Here is a 13,220-nt window from a genome sequence, read left to right as displayed (position 1 = left end):
CCCCGGCCCCGGCCCCCCCCTCAGTGCCCCCCGGGCCGCGCGGTCCCCACGGGCAGCGGCCGCACGCCCCGAGCCGTGCCCGGTTCCCCCCCCGGTGCACGGCCCCGTCTGGTTGCCCCCCCCCCCCCCAATTCCCGGCAGGGCCCCCCCGGGCCCGGGGCTGTGCGGGGAGCGCCCCCCCCCAACACCGCCCCCCCCCCCCCCCCCCCACGAGGCTGCCCCGGGCCCGGCCGGGCGAGGAGGGGCCCCGGGAGAGCCCCCCCGGGCTGGGCAGGGGCCGGGGGCTGGGGGCTGGGGGCCGGGGGCCGCCCCCGTCCCATCCCGGGAGGAGCCGCCGCTGGGCCCGGCCGTCCCGGAGCCTCGCGGCCCCTCCCCGCCCCAGGCAGGGCTCCAGGAGCTCGTTTGCGGCTCAGCCCCGCGGCTTCCCCGCGGCCCCGCTTCCCAGAACCGCCCCGCGCTGCTCGGCCCCTGCCTGGCAGCGGCGGCTCCGGGGCGAGCCCCACGGCTCCGAGCGAGCCCCGCGGACGGAGCCAAGCCCGCAGTGCTCGGGGCCCGCTCACAACGCCCGAACGAACGGGGGAAGCCCCCCCCCGGGGGTCCCGGTGCCGCTCCCCGCCCGGCTCCCAGCCCCCCCCCCCCCCGGACCGGGCTCTGCCCTCCCCCGGGGCGCCGGCACCGCCGCCCGCCGGGCCCGAGGCGATGAGGACATCCCCCGGGACCGGCCCCGGGGCTCCCGGCCAGGGGGGACAAGGGCCGTGGCCGCTCGGCCTCGCCGCGGCTCCCCGCAGACCGGCGCCGCGGCCGCCCGGAGCCCCCCGGGGGTGCCGGGCAGCGCTGGCCCCGGCCGGGGGGGAGGTCGGGGGGGCTGCGGGCCGGGCGAGCTGGGCGGCCCCTCGGAGCCCCCGGGCCCCAGCCGGGGGGGGTCACCCCGGTCGTTCCCAAGCGTGCGAAGTGAGGGCGGTTTTGTTCCCTGCAGGTCTGCTGGGAAGTGCAACCGAGGCCAGCGCAGGCTGGAATGTGGTGCTTGAAATAACCTCGGCGAGGCGCAGACACCCGATCCGCCGGGGGGCTGCGGCCCCCTCCCCGCAGGGCTCGCGCCCCCCGGGGCGCTGCGGGGCTCCGGGCGGTGGGCGCCGGGCCGGGCCCCCCGCCGCCGCCCACCGGGGGCCGGTCCGGGGGGGCTGCCGCGGGGCGGGGGTCCCGCTGCGGCTCTCGGGGTCCCCGCGCCCCGGAGCAGCCCGGGGGTGCGCCCCCCACTCCGTGCCGTGCCGCCCCCCGCCCGCTGCCGTGCGCCCCGGGGCGGGGGGGGGGGCGGAGCGGGCGGGGGGCAGCGGCCCCCGGGCTGGCCGGGGACTCACCTCTTCTTAGAAGGAAAGAGCATGAATGGGAGCGGGAGGGGGCGGCCGCGCTGCCCGGAATGGGCCGGCGGTGCCTGGCGGCGAGCCGAGCCGGGCCGAGCCGGGCGGGGCGCGGGGAGGGCGCCGGGGAGCGTTACAAGAAGCCGCGCAGTTCCAGGAACCCGAGGGCGGGCTCTCCGCCCGCTATAAGAGGCCTCCCCGGGCGGCCCCGGCAGCTCCGCCGCCGCCCGCCGCCGCGCTCCGAGCCCCGCGCCCCGCGCCCGGCCGCCGCCGAGACCGGCACCCGCGCCCCAGGTACGGAGGGACGGGACCGGGAGGGACGGGACGGGACCGGATCGGATCGGGTCGGATCGGATCGGATCGGGGGGAGGCGGGGGGACCGGGGGGAACGGGGGGACGGCCGGGGGTGCCCCCCGGGAGGGACGGCCGGGGCTGGACCGGAGTCGCGGCCATCCGCGGAGGGGAGCGGGCGCCGTGCCCCGGGGGCGGCGGGGCCGGGGGTGCCCCGGGCAGGGTCCGCCGGTCGCTCACCGCCGTGTCCGCCGCAGGTGATGGTGTAGCAGCCGCTGCTCCCGGCAGCAGCACCCCGAGCGCGCAAAGCTGGCTCCCTGCGCCATGGTCACCCACAGCAAGTTCCCCACCGCCGGGATGAGCCGCCCCCTCGACACCAGCCTGCGCCTGAAGACGTTCAGCTCCAAGAGCGAGTACCAGCTGGTGGTGAACACCGTGCGCAAGCTGCAGGAGAGCGGCTTCTACTGGAGCACGGTGACGGGCGGCGAGGCCAACCTGCTGCTGAGCGCCGAGCCCACCGGCACCTTCCTCATCAGGGACAGCTCGGACCAGCGGCACTTCTTCACCCTCAGCGTCAAGACGGAGTCGGGCACCAAGAACCTGCGCATCCAGTGCGAGGGGGGCAGCTTCTCCCTGCAGAGCGACCCCCGCAGCAGCCAGCCCGTGCCCCGCTTCGACTGCGTGCTCAAGCTGGTCCATCACTACATGCCGCCCGCTCCCTGCGCCGTCCCCGAGCAGCCGGGGGGGGGCCTGCACCCCAAGCGCACCTACTACATCTACTCGGGCGGCGAGAAGATCCCGCTGGTGCTCAGCCGCCCGCTCTCCTCCAGCGTCTCCACTCTGCAGCACCTCTGCCGCAAGACCGTCAACGGGCACCTGGACTCCTACGAGAAGATGACTCAGCTGCCGGCCCCCATCAAGGAGTTCCTGGACCAGTACGATGCCCCCCTCTAAGGGGCCCGCGGAGGGAGGTCGCACGCTACAAGCACAAGAGCAGGGGACAGGCACAACACCCCGCAGAAGCAGGGACTTGCAGGGCGCAAGAAGCCTCTCCCTCTGGGAAGGAGAGGAGGGGACTGGGGGCGAGCCGTGGTGGACCCGGGGCTGTGGCTCGTGCCCGTCGTGTTGGGGGGGACACCCCAAGGAAGCGCGACACCCCCCGTCTGGGGGAAGGAGACTGCTCTGGTCGAACTGTGGATGTTACAGTGCGCCCCAGCACGGGGGGAGCCGGGTCGGCAGAGCCCCGGGGCGCGGGCAGCCCAGGGACGGCGCCCACTGCACGGCATGGCCACCCTGGTGGGACCGCGCCGGAGGGGTCTGGCGACAGCCCTCCCACCAGGAGAGAATGAGAAGCACTGGAGTCCAGCTGGTGCCTGACGCTTTTCCTCGGTTTTAAGGGGAAAGTGGTTTTTGCCCGTACTTTACCTCTTGCTGCCTCCTTGTGGGTGGAAGCTCCTTTCACACCAGGCCCCAGACTTGGAGGTCGCTGCCTTTTTGCCCTCGTTGCCATTTTCCAAGGGACTAAGCCTTAATATTCTTCTCGTCCCGGGGTCTGGGTTACTGCACATTGTTTGGCGACGCGGAGTGGTAATGGTCCCGGCAACACGCCGCGAAGCCGGAGGGGAAGCAGCCCGTCCTGACAACAGAGTCCTGCGTGCTCACATCTCCAAGGAGCGCCGAAGGGACACGGAGCTGGCACCGGGCCGTTACTCCGAGTGTTGCACCCCACCTGCCCGGCCTCCCCACGGACCCCAGCTCTCCATCCCAGCCGGGCCCCTGGCCGTGCTGCTCCCTGGGGCACCGATGCCTGCGGGAACGCGGCAGGAGGATGCCCTGAGAGCGCTGTCCCATGAGCGTTCCTCTGCGTCTGCCTGGAGAAGCAGTTGTGGTGGGTTTTTTTGGCCTTTTTTCTTTATTTTTTTTACCGAAGAGATGTTTACAGGTCTACGTGAATCACTGTCTTTTATAAAGATTCCATCTTCACCTCCAGCCTCGAGGGCTGAGCAAAACCATGCTTGAAAATTCAACCAAAACAAAACTCAGATGAAACTTTGCACATATTTATATTTATATTCAGAAAGGAAATGTTTCCATAATTTATAATAAAGAGCACTATTTTTTAATGAAACCCCCAAATCTGGTCTGTTTCCTCCCCTGCACTCCCCAAGGCCACCCCGGCCCCGCGGCGTGACGCACGTCCCTCCCGGCCGCTGCCCTCGCTGCGACGCCGGGATTGTGTTTACACCACGTAAGCGCCGGCTTCCTGGAGCCGTGCTGGGCGCTGGGGTGATTCCTGCCGCGGTGACTCACCGCCCGGCCTGCGTAAGCACTGCTCCATCGCTCAGGTATGTCTGAGTCCAGACGCTGCTCTGCTGGCTGCGCCGGGGCCGCGAGGCGCTGCGGGGCCAGGGCCAGCTGTGGACACAGCTGGGAAGGGGTCCCCTGGGACGCGGGGCACGGTCCTTCGCCCCGGGCACGGAGGTGCTGGTGGCACGGAGGCAGACCGTGGCATGAAGCCATCCAAGCTGAGGTGTGATGTGAGGCTGTGCTGCAGCGAGCCCACCCTGCCAGTGAGCTGCCCCCAGCCTGGGGTGAGCAAAGGGCAAAGAGCTCTGAGAGCAAAGCACCGGGGGGCACGGGGCTAGAAAACACAGCACCGAGGGCAGGTGGCGCTTCTACGAGTGAGGAGGGGTCAGCTGAGAAAGGGTTAAGCAGGGTCAGGGTGTTTGTCCCACGGTACGGGACGCTGGCTCCATCCCCAGCCACCAGCCCGGGTGCCACAGGGAAGGGCCAGACCCCAGCCCGTCAGCCCCCGGCCTGTCCCGGAGCAGGTGCCCAAGGCAAGAGGAGGAATTCCCCCGGGAACCCTGGGCAGCTGCCAGGAGGTGCCGGCCCTTGGGTGCATGAAACAGCTGAGAGAGTAAATTCCAGCTCCAGGAGGGAGCCCGGGTTCCGTGCCTGGATGCCTGGCAGGACAGGGGCAGCTCCAGGGGTGCCAGCCCACCCGCCAGGCAGCACAGAGCAGGCTGTGCCCAGGTGCCCCGCAGCCCCCTCCATCGCCAGCGAGCCCCCTCAGCACCCCCAGCCCGCAGCCAGCCCTGGGGCCACGTGCACGGTGCTGGGCATGGTGCCCTGCGCTCCTGTCAGGGATCCCCAGCCGCTGGGAGAAGGCTTCCCTTAGGAATCGCCCCGGAGCAGAGGGATGGCGAATGCGCCCGCCTGGGGCTGTGGGCACGGCACGGCCCCAGTGACTATTTTGGTGCTGTGCTGCGGGGCCACGGCTCGTGGGCTGCCAGGAAGCGCCTCGCAGCCTGCCCGGGCACCCGCCAGAGCTATGTGAGGAATGTCCATGCGCGCGGGTGGCCGCCCGCCAGGCCCTGCTGAGACTCATCCCAACGTCAGGGCTCCCCCCGCCACTCCCTGCCCCAGCCCCCCGGCAGCACCGGGCTCCCAGCCCACGGCAGGACCGGGGTGGGAACAGGGCTGCAGGGGAGAGCTGCCCCCAGGAGAGCTGCCCCCTGGAGAGCATCACTCCTGCAGCTCACAGCCTCCCTGGGGAGGGACCAGGAGCATCGCTCCCAGGAACTGCTGCGCCTCCCCCTCTGCCTTCCTCGGGGCTGGGGGTGTAACGGCAGGGCTCCGTGACAGAGGAAGGTGCAGCTCTACCTGGAAGATATTTCACCTGGTGTGCCAGCAGGACCGGGCAGCCCTGCTCACTGAGCCCCTCCGGGTGGAGGGCAGCCACCTCGCATGGCCTGGGGATGGGCATGGCAGAGGGGGGACCCGGGGTCCCTGGAGGGGTTCGGCACCCCCAGGCTCCTGGGGGGCAGCCGGCAGCGCCCCGCTGTGAGGCAGAGCGGGGAAGCCGCCCACCAGGAGCCGGCAGCCCCTGCATCCCTGTGGGAACAGCTCCGGCCCCGCTTCCCAGCAGGGCCCCGATCCGCTGCCTTTCGGGGCCCCTTCCCTCTTGCCTCAGGCTGCGGCGCAGTGCTGCAACCCGCTGCTGACTCGAGAGTCCGGGAAGCCCTGTGAGCGCCGCGGGGTTCTTGGAATACACCCAACCTCGCAGCGGCGGTGACGCGGAGGCCAGTGGGCAAATCCCTGCCTAAGGTTTCACAAACCTCTCGCCTTCCCCAGAAAAGTCGAGCGGACTTGGCCCGGCTTACGCAAGAGGCCACGTGTCGTGGACAGGCGGCCCCCTGCTGCGCCGCCGTGCCCAGGGCCGGGCTGAGCGTGCCATCCCCGAGCCTTCCTGGATGGGGACGGCTGTCCCCGTGGTGCTCGGACCACTGCCGCAGCGTGGGGCAGGAAGCAGGGCAAGCACAAGGGACTGGGAAGGGGCTGAGACAGGGTCACCCTGCCCGGGGAGCCGGGGCAGGGCAGGGAATGCTACAGCTGGCCTCCAGTCCCAGCTCTCATCCACTCAGCCAGCATCCCTGGCCAGGCACAGGCACTCCCAGCAAGGCAGCAGCCCCACGCCCCGTCCCATCCACCCTGGATGGGCAAATAAAGCTCCAAGGCTGCAGTCCCTGGGGCTCTCCTCCTGCACCGGCCCCGTGCGTTAACAGCCCAAACCGGGCACAGCGGGGACAGGCACACCGGGCACTGCAGCCACCGCCACCGAGCTGCTGTCCCACCGGGGAGGCTGCAGGCTGTGGCAATGTGGCTGGGCTCTGCCCGCAGCCGTCAGCCCCGTCTGGTGACCGTCAGCAGCACCCACCTCGTGCCCTGGGAACGGGGCCAGCCCGGGGACGGACGCACTCACAGCCCCACTGCTTCCCCAAAACCCGCTTGTCCTTGGGATGTGCCCAAGAGTCGTGCCAGGAGGGCGCGGGGACAAAACCCTCTGCATGGGAACGTCCCAGCCCCTGGCTGCAGGGCAAAGGGGCTTTGTGCCCAGCGCCTCAAGCAGCACTGCCACGTGCAAGGTCTCACCCCCCCACCCCAAACCACTCAGCACTGCCCTGGGGAAGGTGCATGGCCCCAGTCCTGGGCACCAGCCCCAGCAAGACAGCCCCAAGCAGGGCTCTTCCTCCTGGCGTGGGCAGGGGCTGCACACAGGGCACGCAGCGTCAGGAACCTGCCCTGGGGATTGGTGCTTCTGCTCACGGGGCCCAGCAGGCAGAAAAGAGGTCCTGGCACCGCTCACCTCTCCAGGGTTCGCATGGAGCAGGAGCAAGCAGGCGCACCGCGAGCAGCCTACGGACACTTCCCACCGTGCTGCCGCCTGGTTACTGGCACGAGAAGGAAGCATCCACCGGGATGGTGAACCCGAACCCTGCAGGGTCAGGGGGTGGCAGGAAACCCGCTCCGTGGTGCGTACCAGCATCTGCAGACCCAAAAACAGGAAACAACTGCAGCCTGCGATTGTCGCCGCCAGACAGCCCCCAGCAGGACAGGCAGCTGGCACAGCTCGGCTGGGCACGCGGTTCTGCCACGGGCACCCTGGGTGCGGGGCAGCCCGACCAAGCACACCCCGAGGCCATCCCCGGGGAGCAGGGCAGGCTCACCAGGCACCGCAGCCCCACATGGGGATGAGCAGCCTGCCCCAGCCGCCGGAGCGTGGGCAGCAGCCTGGTGCCCCAGCTGGAGCAGCGGCTGTGGCACGAGGGCACCTCCCCGCTCGGAGCCCCTCTGCCCCCGCTGGCTGCCTCCAGGCAGGCTCCTGGCAGCCCAGGCTGTGCTGTGAGCCCCGGCCTGCAGCTGGGACACCCGGGGACGGTGTCAGCGAGCAGCAGCACCACCTCCACCGGGGCCACAGAGGCAGGTGGGGAGCGCAGTGCACACCCCGACCCCGCGGAACGGCCCTCGCGCACTTCCTCCTGCTCCGCTCCCCAGCCCCGCAGCGCCAGGACGTTCCCACATCCACCGCCGCGTTTCCCAGTAGGATGCAGGAAAGGGCTGTGCTGTGCAGCAGCCGGGGACTTACTGTAAATGGCACCACCTGCTCCTTACATGGCAATTCCTCCTGCGGGGCCAGGGCCGTGGGGACGGTTGGGAACAGGGACCGAGACATCTGCTCCCGGCACGCGCTGCCGGGAAGCCCGAGCTCAGCTGTGGTGGCACCGCTGCGTTTCTGACCGCGGGCTGGGGCAGTGGCAGCTCCCAGGGGAGCAGCTCCACAGCTCGGCCTTTCCAGCACCCGCGGGAGCCCCGTGTCCCGCAGAGTCCCCCCGGCTGCCCCCGGCAGGCGCAGGCAGCACAGCCCCGAGGTGCAGTGCAGCCCCTGGTCCCGGCAGGGTTCAGCGGGCACTGCCCCATCGCTGCCTGCAGGCAGGGCTGCGGCAGCCAGGGGGCTGCTGGGCTGCCCCGTGCCCCTTCAGCACCCACCAGCCTTGGTGCCCATCTCTGCCCAGCCAGGGCTGACGGCCATCTGGGGAGCACATGGAGCCACGGGGCCCCGTGGCGAGCCCAGGGTGTATTTTGGGATGCAGAAGTTAACGGAGAGGCCTGTGTACGTTGCCATGGAAACTGCTCTCTGTTGCTGGATCTCCAGCGAGACCCGCCGTAAACTGGCGGAGGGAGCCAGCAGCCGAGCATTCCTCATTCCTTCCATCAGCCCCGATCCTCGCGGGGGCTGCGCTGCGCCGGCCGCCTCCCACCAGGCACCTCCACCGGGTCCCCCCACGCCCCGTGCCGTGCACCCCGGGGCTGGCGGCAGCGGAGGCCGTGGCCACGCGCTCGCACGGTGCTGGTGAGCGCGGCGCTGCCCTGAGCCCTGCTCCCGGGGGCATTGCCCTGCATGGGGCCAGCCACGGAGCTGTGAAGGACGCGGGCACAGCCCGGTGCCAGAGCCCACGGCTGATGTGTGGGTGAGAGGAGGGTGCAGGCAGCCAGCACCTGGGTGTCCGGGGCAGGAGGGATGTCCCAGCCGTGCCCTCACAAAGCGTCCCGGCTGTCCCAGGGAGCCCAGGCACCTGCCTGATGGCAGCACCACCCTGCTCCGGGCTCATCCGCCCGCTGAGAGCACAGAAGGGTGGCGTGCATGGGGAGCTGGGGCAGGGGGGGAAGGAGACGAGGGGGGGTCTTGTATCTGCACCCACCGCCAGCCCCTCAGCCTCGGCTCCTGGCCCTGCAGCGGGTGGGGAGGGGTCCTGCTGCCTGCAGGCTGCAGCTGGCAAATGCTCCTGGCCCCGGGGAGCTGCCGCATGGAGCCGTGCTCCAGGGTGGGCAGAGACAGGGGCAAATGGCCGGGAAAGGCAGATCCTCCACCACAGCACACCGGGACCGACCGGGTCCTGCTGCCAGGGCTGGGGGCTCCCCAGCTGCCTGGGGCAGAGCTCCCACTGCCCCCGGGGGGCTGCTCAGTGGGGAGCACCCCCTGCCCCCTGTGCACCTCCAGAGCAACAGAGGAAGTTTTCATCCCGGCAGCAGAAGCTGCAGCCTGTAGAAAGTCCTGACATTTCAGAGGAACGTCTCAAACAAAGCCACGTTGCTGTGGCAATGGAAGCCGCAGGCCGAGTCTGGGGACACGGCCAAGGATGAGGGAGCAGCAGCAGCCCAGCGCCAGAGGTGCCGGGGCTGCCCAGCAGGAGGGTGGCTGCGAGCCACGGCCCTGCCAGCCCCCGCCCTGCCCGTGCCGGGGGCATCCCCCTGCCCGAGCCGGGGGTGGGCTGGGGATGCCACACGAGCAGGTCCCGTCCCGTGCCAGCCCCTCCTGCACGCTCTCCTGGTCCCGGCTGGTGACCACGGCTCGGGGCTGTGCCGCTCCCGCACCTGCACGTGCACGGAGCTGGCGAGGCGCCTGCCAGCTGCGGTGCCGGCTGGGCACAGGCACGCTGGGGGCACGGCACTCCAGGGCCCCGTGGATGCTGCAGGCTGCCGGCTGCCGTGGGTGTGTTTGCCCAGCACGGAGCAGCATCCTCAGATGACCCCGGCGGAGCAGCTGTGGGCAGGTGCCAAACCCCAGCCCTGGAGCAACCCTTGGCTTCGCATCAGCCCCGGCCTCCTCCCCGTCACAGGAGCCGGCAGCTGCACACGCGGCTCGGGGCAGGGACGCGGACCCTGCCTCTGCGGGGCTGGTGCTGCTGCCCCTGCCCCAGCCCTGCCCCGCTCCCACGGGTGCAGAATGCTGGGGGGCACTGAGGTCCCCTGAGCCTGGTGGGCCACGTCTGCCCAACGGCTCCCGAGTCCCACGGGCAGGATTTGGGGGAGCGGCTCTGCTCTCCCAGGAGGGCCGCTCACAGCCCAGGGGAACGGAGCAAAGGGGAGCTGCTGCGGGCCCCTGGCTCGGGCACATCAACCCACCACCAGCCTCCCCAGAGGTGCCACCCTCTTGCCGGTGCCACAGAAAAGGGCACGTGGGGATGGGGCAGGGGACATCCACAGCTGGGCTGGCCGGGGAGCAGCAAGAGCCACGTGCCACCACTCACAGGCTGAGCACAAGCCCAGCGGCTGCGTCCTAGTCTCTAGGTGACTGCTGTGCATTGGTGGCACCAATGTGGGGGCTGCAGGCATCACCCCAAACCCACCGCCGGGTGCAGCGCAGCCCCAGGAGCCCACGCATGCCCTGGAGCTTTGGACCACACTCTGCACACAGGGGACTTGGGGAGTGGGGACCCCTCCACCAGCTGTGGTGTGGGGACAACAGCCCCGGACCCCACTCGGTGCCCGCTGGGCTGGGGGCGATGGGGCGGAGGAGCCACCGCGCTGGGCGAGGGGGGGTGAGCAGCTGACACAGGTCACAGCTGGAGCAGATGTTCCCTAGAAGGACCCGCGGGCCCCATCTCAGCATTTAACGAGTGGGAATGGGAGCACTTTACTGTAATTCCAGCAATTACATTGTTCATCCTTGGCAGCCGACACCAGTTGGTGTCCAGCGCCATGGGATCACGATAAGCCACCTGGCACGGAGACTTGGCAGCGCGCCGTGCCTCCGGGCAGCTGGCCAAGGCAGGGCAATAAAGGGCTGGGAGCGAGGTGCGAGGTACGGTAAGGGCCCGCCCCGGGAGTTCCTGTCACCCGCCCAGCCCTGGCCCGCAGGTGCCGGCGAGGAGGGGCCGCGGTGCCCGGCTGATGGCCGAGCCCCTGCCCGCGGCTCCAAGGAGCGGAGCTGCCACCTCGCGAGGCCCTGAGCAGGAGCTGCCAGCAGGAGGGCAGGGTGCTCAGAGGGCAGGGTGCTCCATGAGGACCAGCCCTGGGCATGGAGAGGTCCCAGGGCACCAGCAGGCAGCAGGGGAGCCCGCACCCACGAGGCAAAGAGGGGTCTCAGGGACGGGTGGAGGCTGAGCTCAAGGGCCGGTACCCCTGGGGACCCCCCGGTCACCCAGCGTCCAGCCCAGCCAGCCCCTCTCCAGCCCTTGCTCGCCCACGGCTGCTTCCAGGCAGGCGCTGCCCCCCCGGCTGTGCTTCCCCGCGCTGCCTTCCCAGCCCGGCCGTGCCGCTGGGTGGTCCCTAATGATCCTTGGGGCCGCATGGGAGCAGGGGACAGTTGGCACCCAAGGGACGGGAGCGTGAGCCCTGCTGAGTCATCACTTTGCTGTTCTCATTTTTCCATGGTGCTGTTGTGCAGTTTGCTGGAAGCCAGCTAAGAACCATGACTAATCTGTTCTCAAAACAAGCACAAAGAGAGCAGAAAGGTTTGTGCAAACCCCGCGGGGAAGGGGGGGCTGAATCACAATGCAGAGCTGGAGGAAGGCGAGCAGCTGGGAGCAGCTGGAAATGCCCCAAGGCAGAGCAGTGCCCCGTGAGCAGCACCTGCAGGGTGGGCACGGGGGCTGCCAGGACCCCCGTGCAGCAGGGCTGGGCTACGGTGACACACGGACAGGGCTGAAGCACGCGGGACAGCTGGCGCAGGCCACCGGGCACTGGGAAACGCACGGGTGGGACCCGGGGCCTGCGCCCCCATCCCCTGCACCCCTGCCCCTGCCGGGAGCCCACCTGCCCAGGCGGCCCCGGGAAGGAAGCGGCAGGAGTTTGCTCTGGCCGGAATCGGGCATCCATTGATTTGCTGTTATTAAAACCAGAGCTGCTGTCGGGAACTCCGCAGTCTGGCTGCCCTTGCACACGCTTCCTGGAAGGGGCTGTCCCGCGTGCCCTCACTGCTGGGGGAACGGTCCCACCGAAGCACCTGGCCACAGCCCTCACCAGTGCCAGGCTGGGACCAGCAGCCAGGGCAGGGGCTGCCAGGACATCCAGCCCCCATGGGGACGGGGACAGGGCAGGGAGTTTGGTGCTCGGTGCCCACGTCCCCTCTGCCCAGCGTTTCATGGCCCCGCATCGCCCTGGACCTCCCTGGGCAGGCTCCTCCGGCCCCACAAAGGCAGGGAGGCAGCGGGGCGGGCAGGGGCTGGGGGGGCATCACCCCACATCTGGTTCTGGTGATAACGAGGGCGCAGCGGCGCTTGCTGCCCCTTTCATCTGCTCGCTGAAGAGGGTTTACTGGAGACACGAAGTCATTGCTTCCAGCCTGGCGGGATGAATCACCGCATTGCAGGAATTCTGCCCAGGGGCTTTTCTGTAAGAGCGGTGGAATTTCGAAATGGCCAGAGGGAAGTCACTGCCTGTGCCCTCCCTGGGTGTGTGCGAACCAACATGCGGGAGTGTGTCCCTCCTCCTTGCACAACCTCCCATGCAGGAGGTTCCTGTTCCCAGCCCCCTGCACGTACGAGGGTCCCCAGCTCCTGTGCCCGCAGCTGCAGCTGCTGCCACGGGGCACAGGCACAGGCTCCCCGCTGGGGTGCTCCCTGCCCAGGGCCCTCGGAGCCGCTGGGGACCCCAGGGCTGCCAAGGGATGAGCCTGGCTTCCCGGGGTGGCACGGGCTCCCCTGCCCACACCACTGTGCCCCCTGCACTCCCCGCAGCTGCACAGCCAAAACCAAGTCCCCGTGGGGCCCCGGGCGTGCCGGCACCGCCTGTGCTCAGCACCGCGCAACCGCTGCTGGCAGCTTGTCACCGCGGCAGTTGGACGCGGGTCGGAGCCCCCAGCTGCTCTCGCACCCAGGAGCAGGTGCTGAAAGGAGGGGAAGTGGCCAGACCCAGCCTCGGTGGGTGCACGGTCTCAGCAGCAGCATCTTCCCCATCTTCCCTCTGCCCTGCGCATCCTGCCCGGGTTCGTGCTGGCAGCACCCTGGGCTGTCGGGAGCCGAGGAGGCGTCCTGCTGCACACAGAGGGACAGCGGCTGGCAGCCCCCCTGTCCTCCCCATGCAGCCCCCTGCAGGGTCACACAGCTCAGGGACGCTGCCAGCCCAGGGGCACCCCCAGCAGGGCCGGCGGGGCGGTGGGGAGGGGGCTGTGGCCGGGGTTTTCTGGGCAGCCAGCGCCGGCCCCGTGGGAGCTGCTGGGCCGAGCCCAGGCGGGCGGCAGGGCTGTGCCGGGGCTGGGGTTTCTCTCAGTTTCCACATGTTGCAGAAACTCTTTCCCAGCGAGAGCAGAGGGGTTTCTTGATAAAGGGGGAAGCACACTCTGAGCAGGAACTGAAACGTCATCTCTGAGACGGGCAGCTCTTCCTCTAAGCCAGATGCCGACTGCGGCCCTGGCTGCTCCCCGGCAGCTCTGCAGTAAACGTGGCTGCAGCACTGACAGTGGCAGCACCCAGCCCGTGCCCATCGCGGTGCGGGGTCCCGCTCGCT

At 70.0% G+C, this 13,220-nt stretch overlaps 1 protein-coding gene across 1 annotated transcript; it reads left to right on the top strand.

Moving 5' to 3' along the window:
* The first annotated feature begins 1,500 nt into the window (after window positions 1–1,500).
* On the top strand, window positions 1,501–3,799 carry SOCS3 (suppressor of cytokine signaling 3). Its single transcript, XM_082774615.1, has 2 exons — window positions 1,501–1,652; window positions 1,907–3,799. Exon 2 carries the CDS (start codon window positions 1,974–1,976, stop codon window positions 2,601–2,603), a length of 630 nt encoding a protein of 209 aa, XP_082630741.1. The 5' UTR covers window positions 1,501–1,652; window positions 1,907–1,973; the 3' UTR covers window positions 2,604–3,799.
* Window positions 3,800–13,220: the final 9,421 nt, after the last annotated feature.

The sequence above is a fragment of the Aythya marila genome (genome assembly GCF_965140915.1).
Source record: "Aythya marila genome assembly, chromosome: 18".
Classification (NCBI taxonomy): domain Eukaryota; kingdom Metazoa; phylum Chordata; class Aves; order Anseriformes; family Anatidae; genus Aythya; species Aythya marila.
Note: the sequence above shows the minus strand (reverse complement) of the source record. Positions and strands in the feature narration are given on the sequence as shown.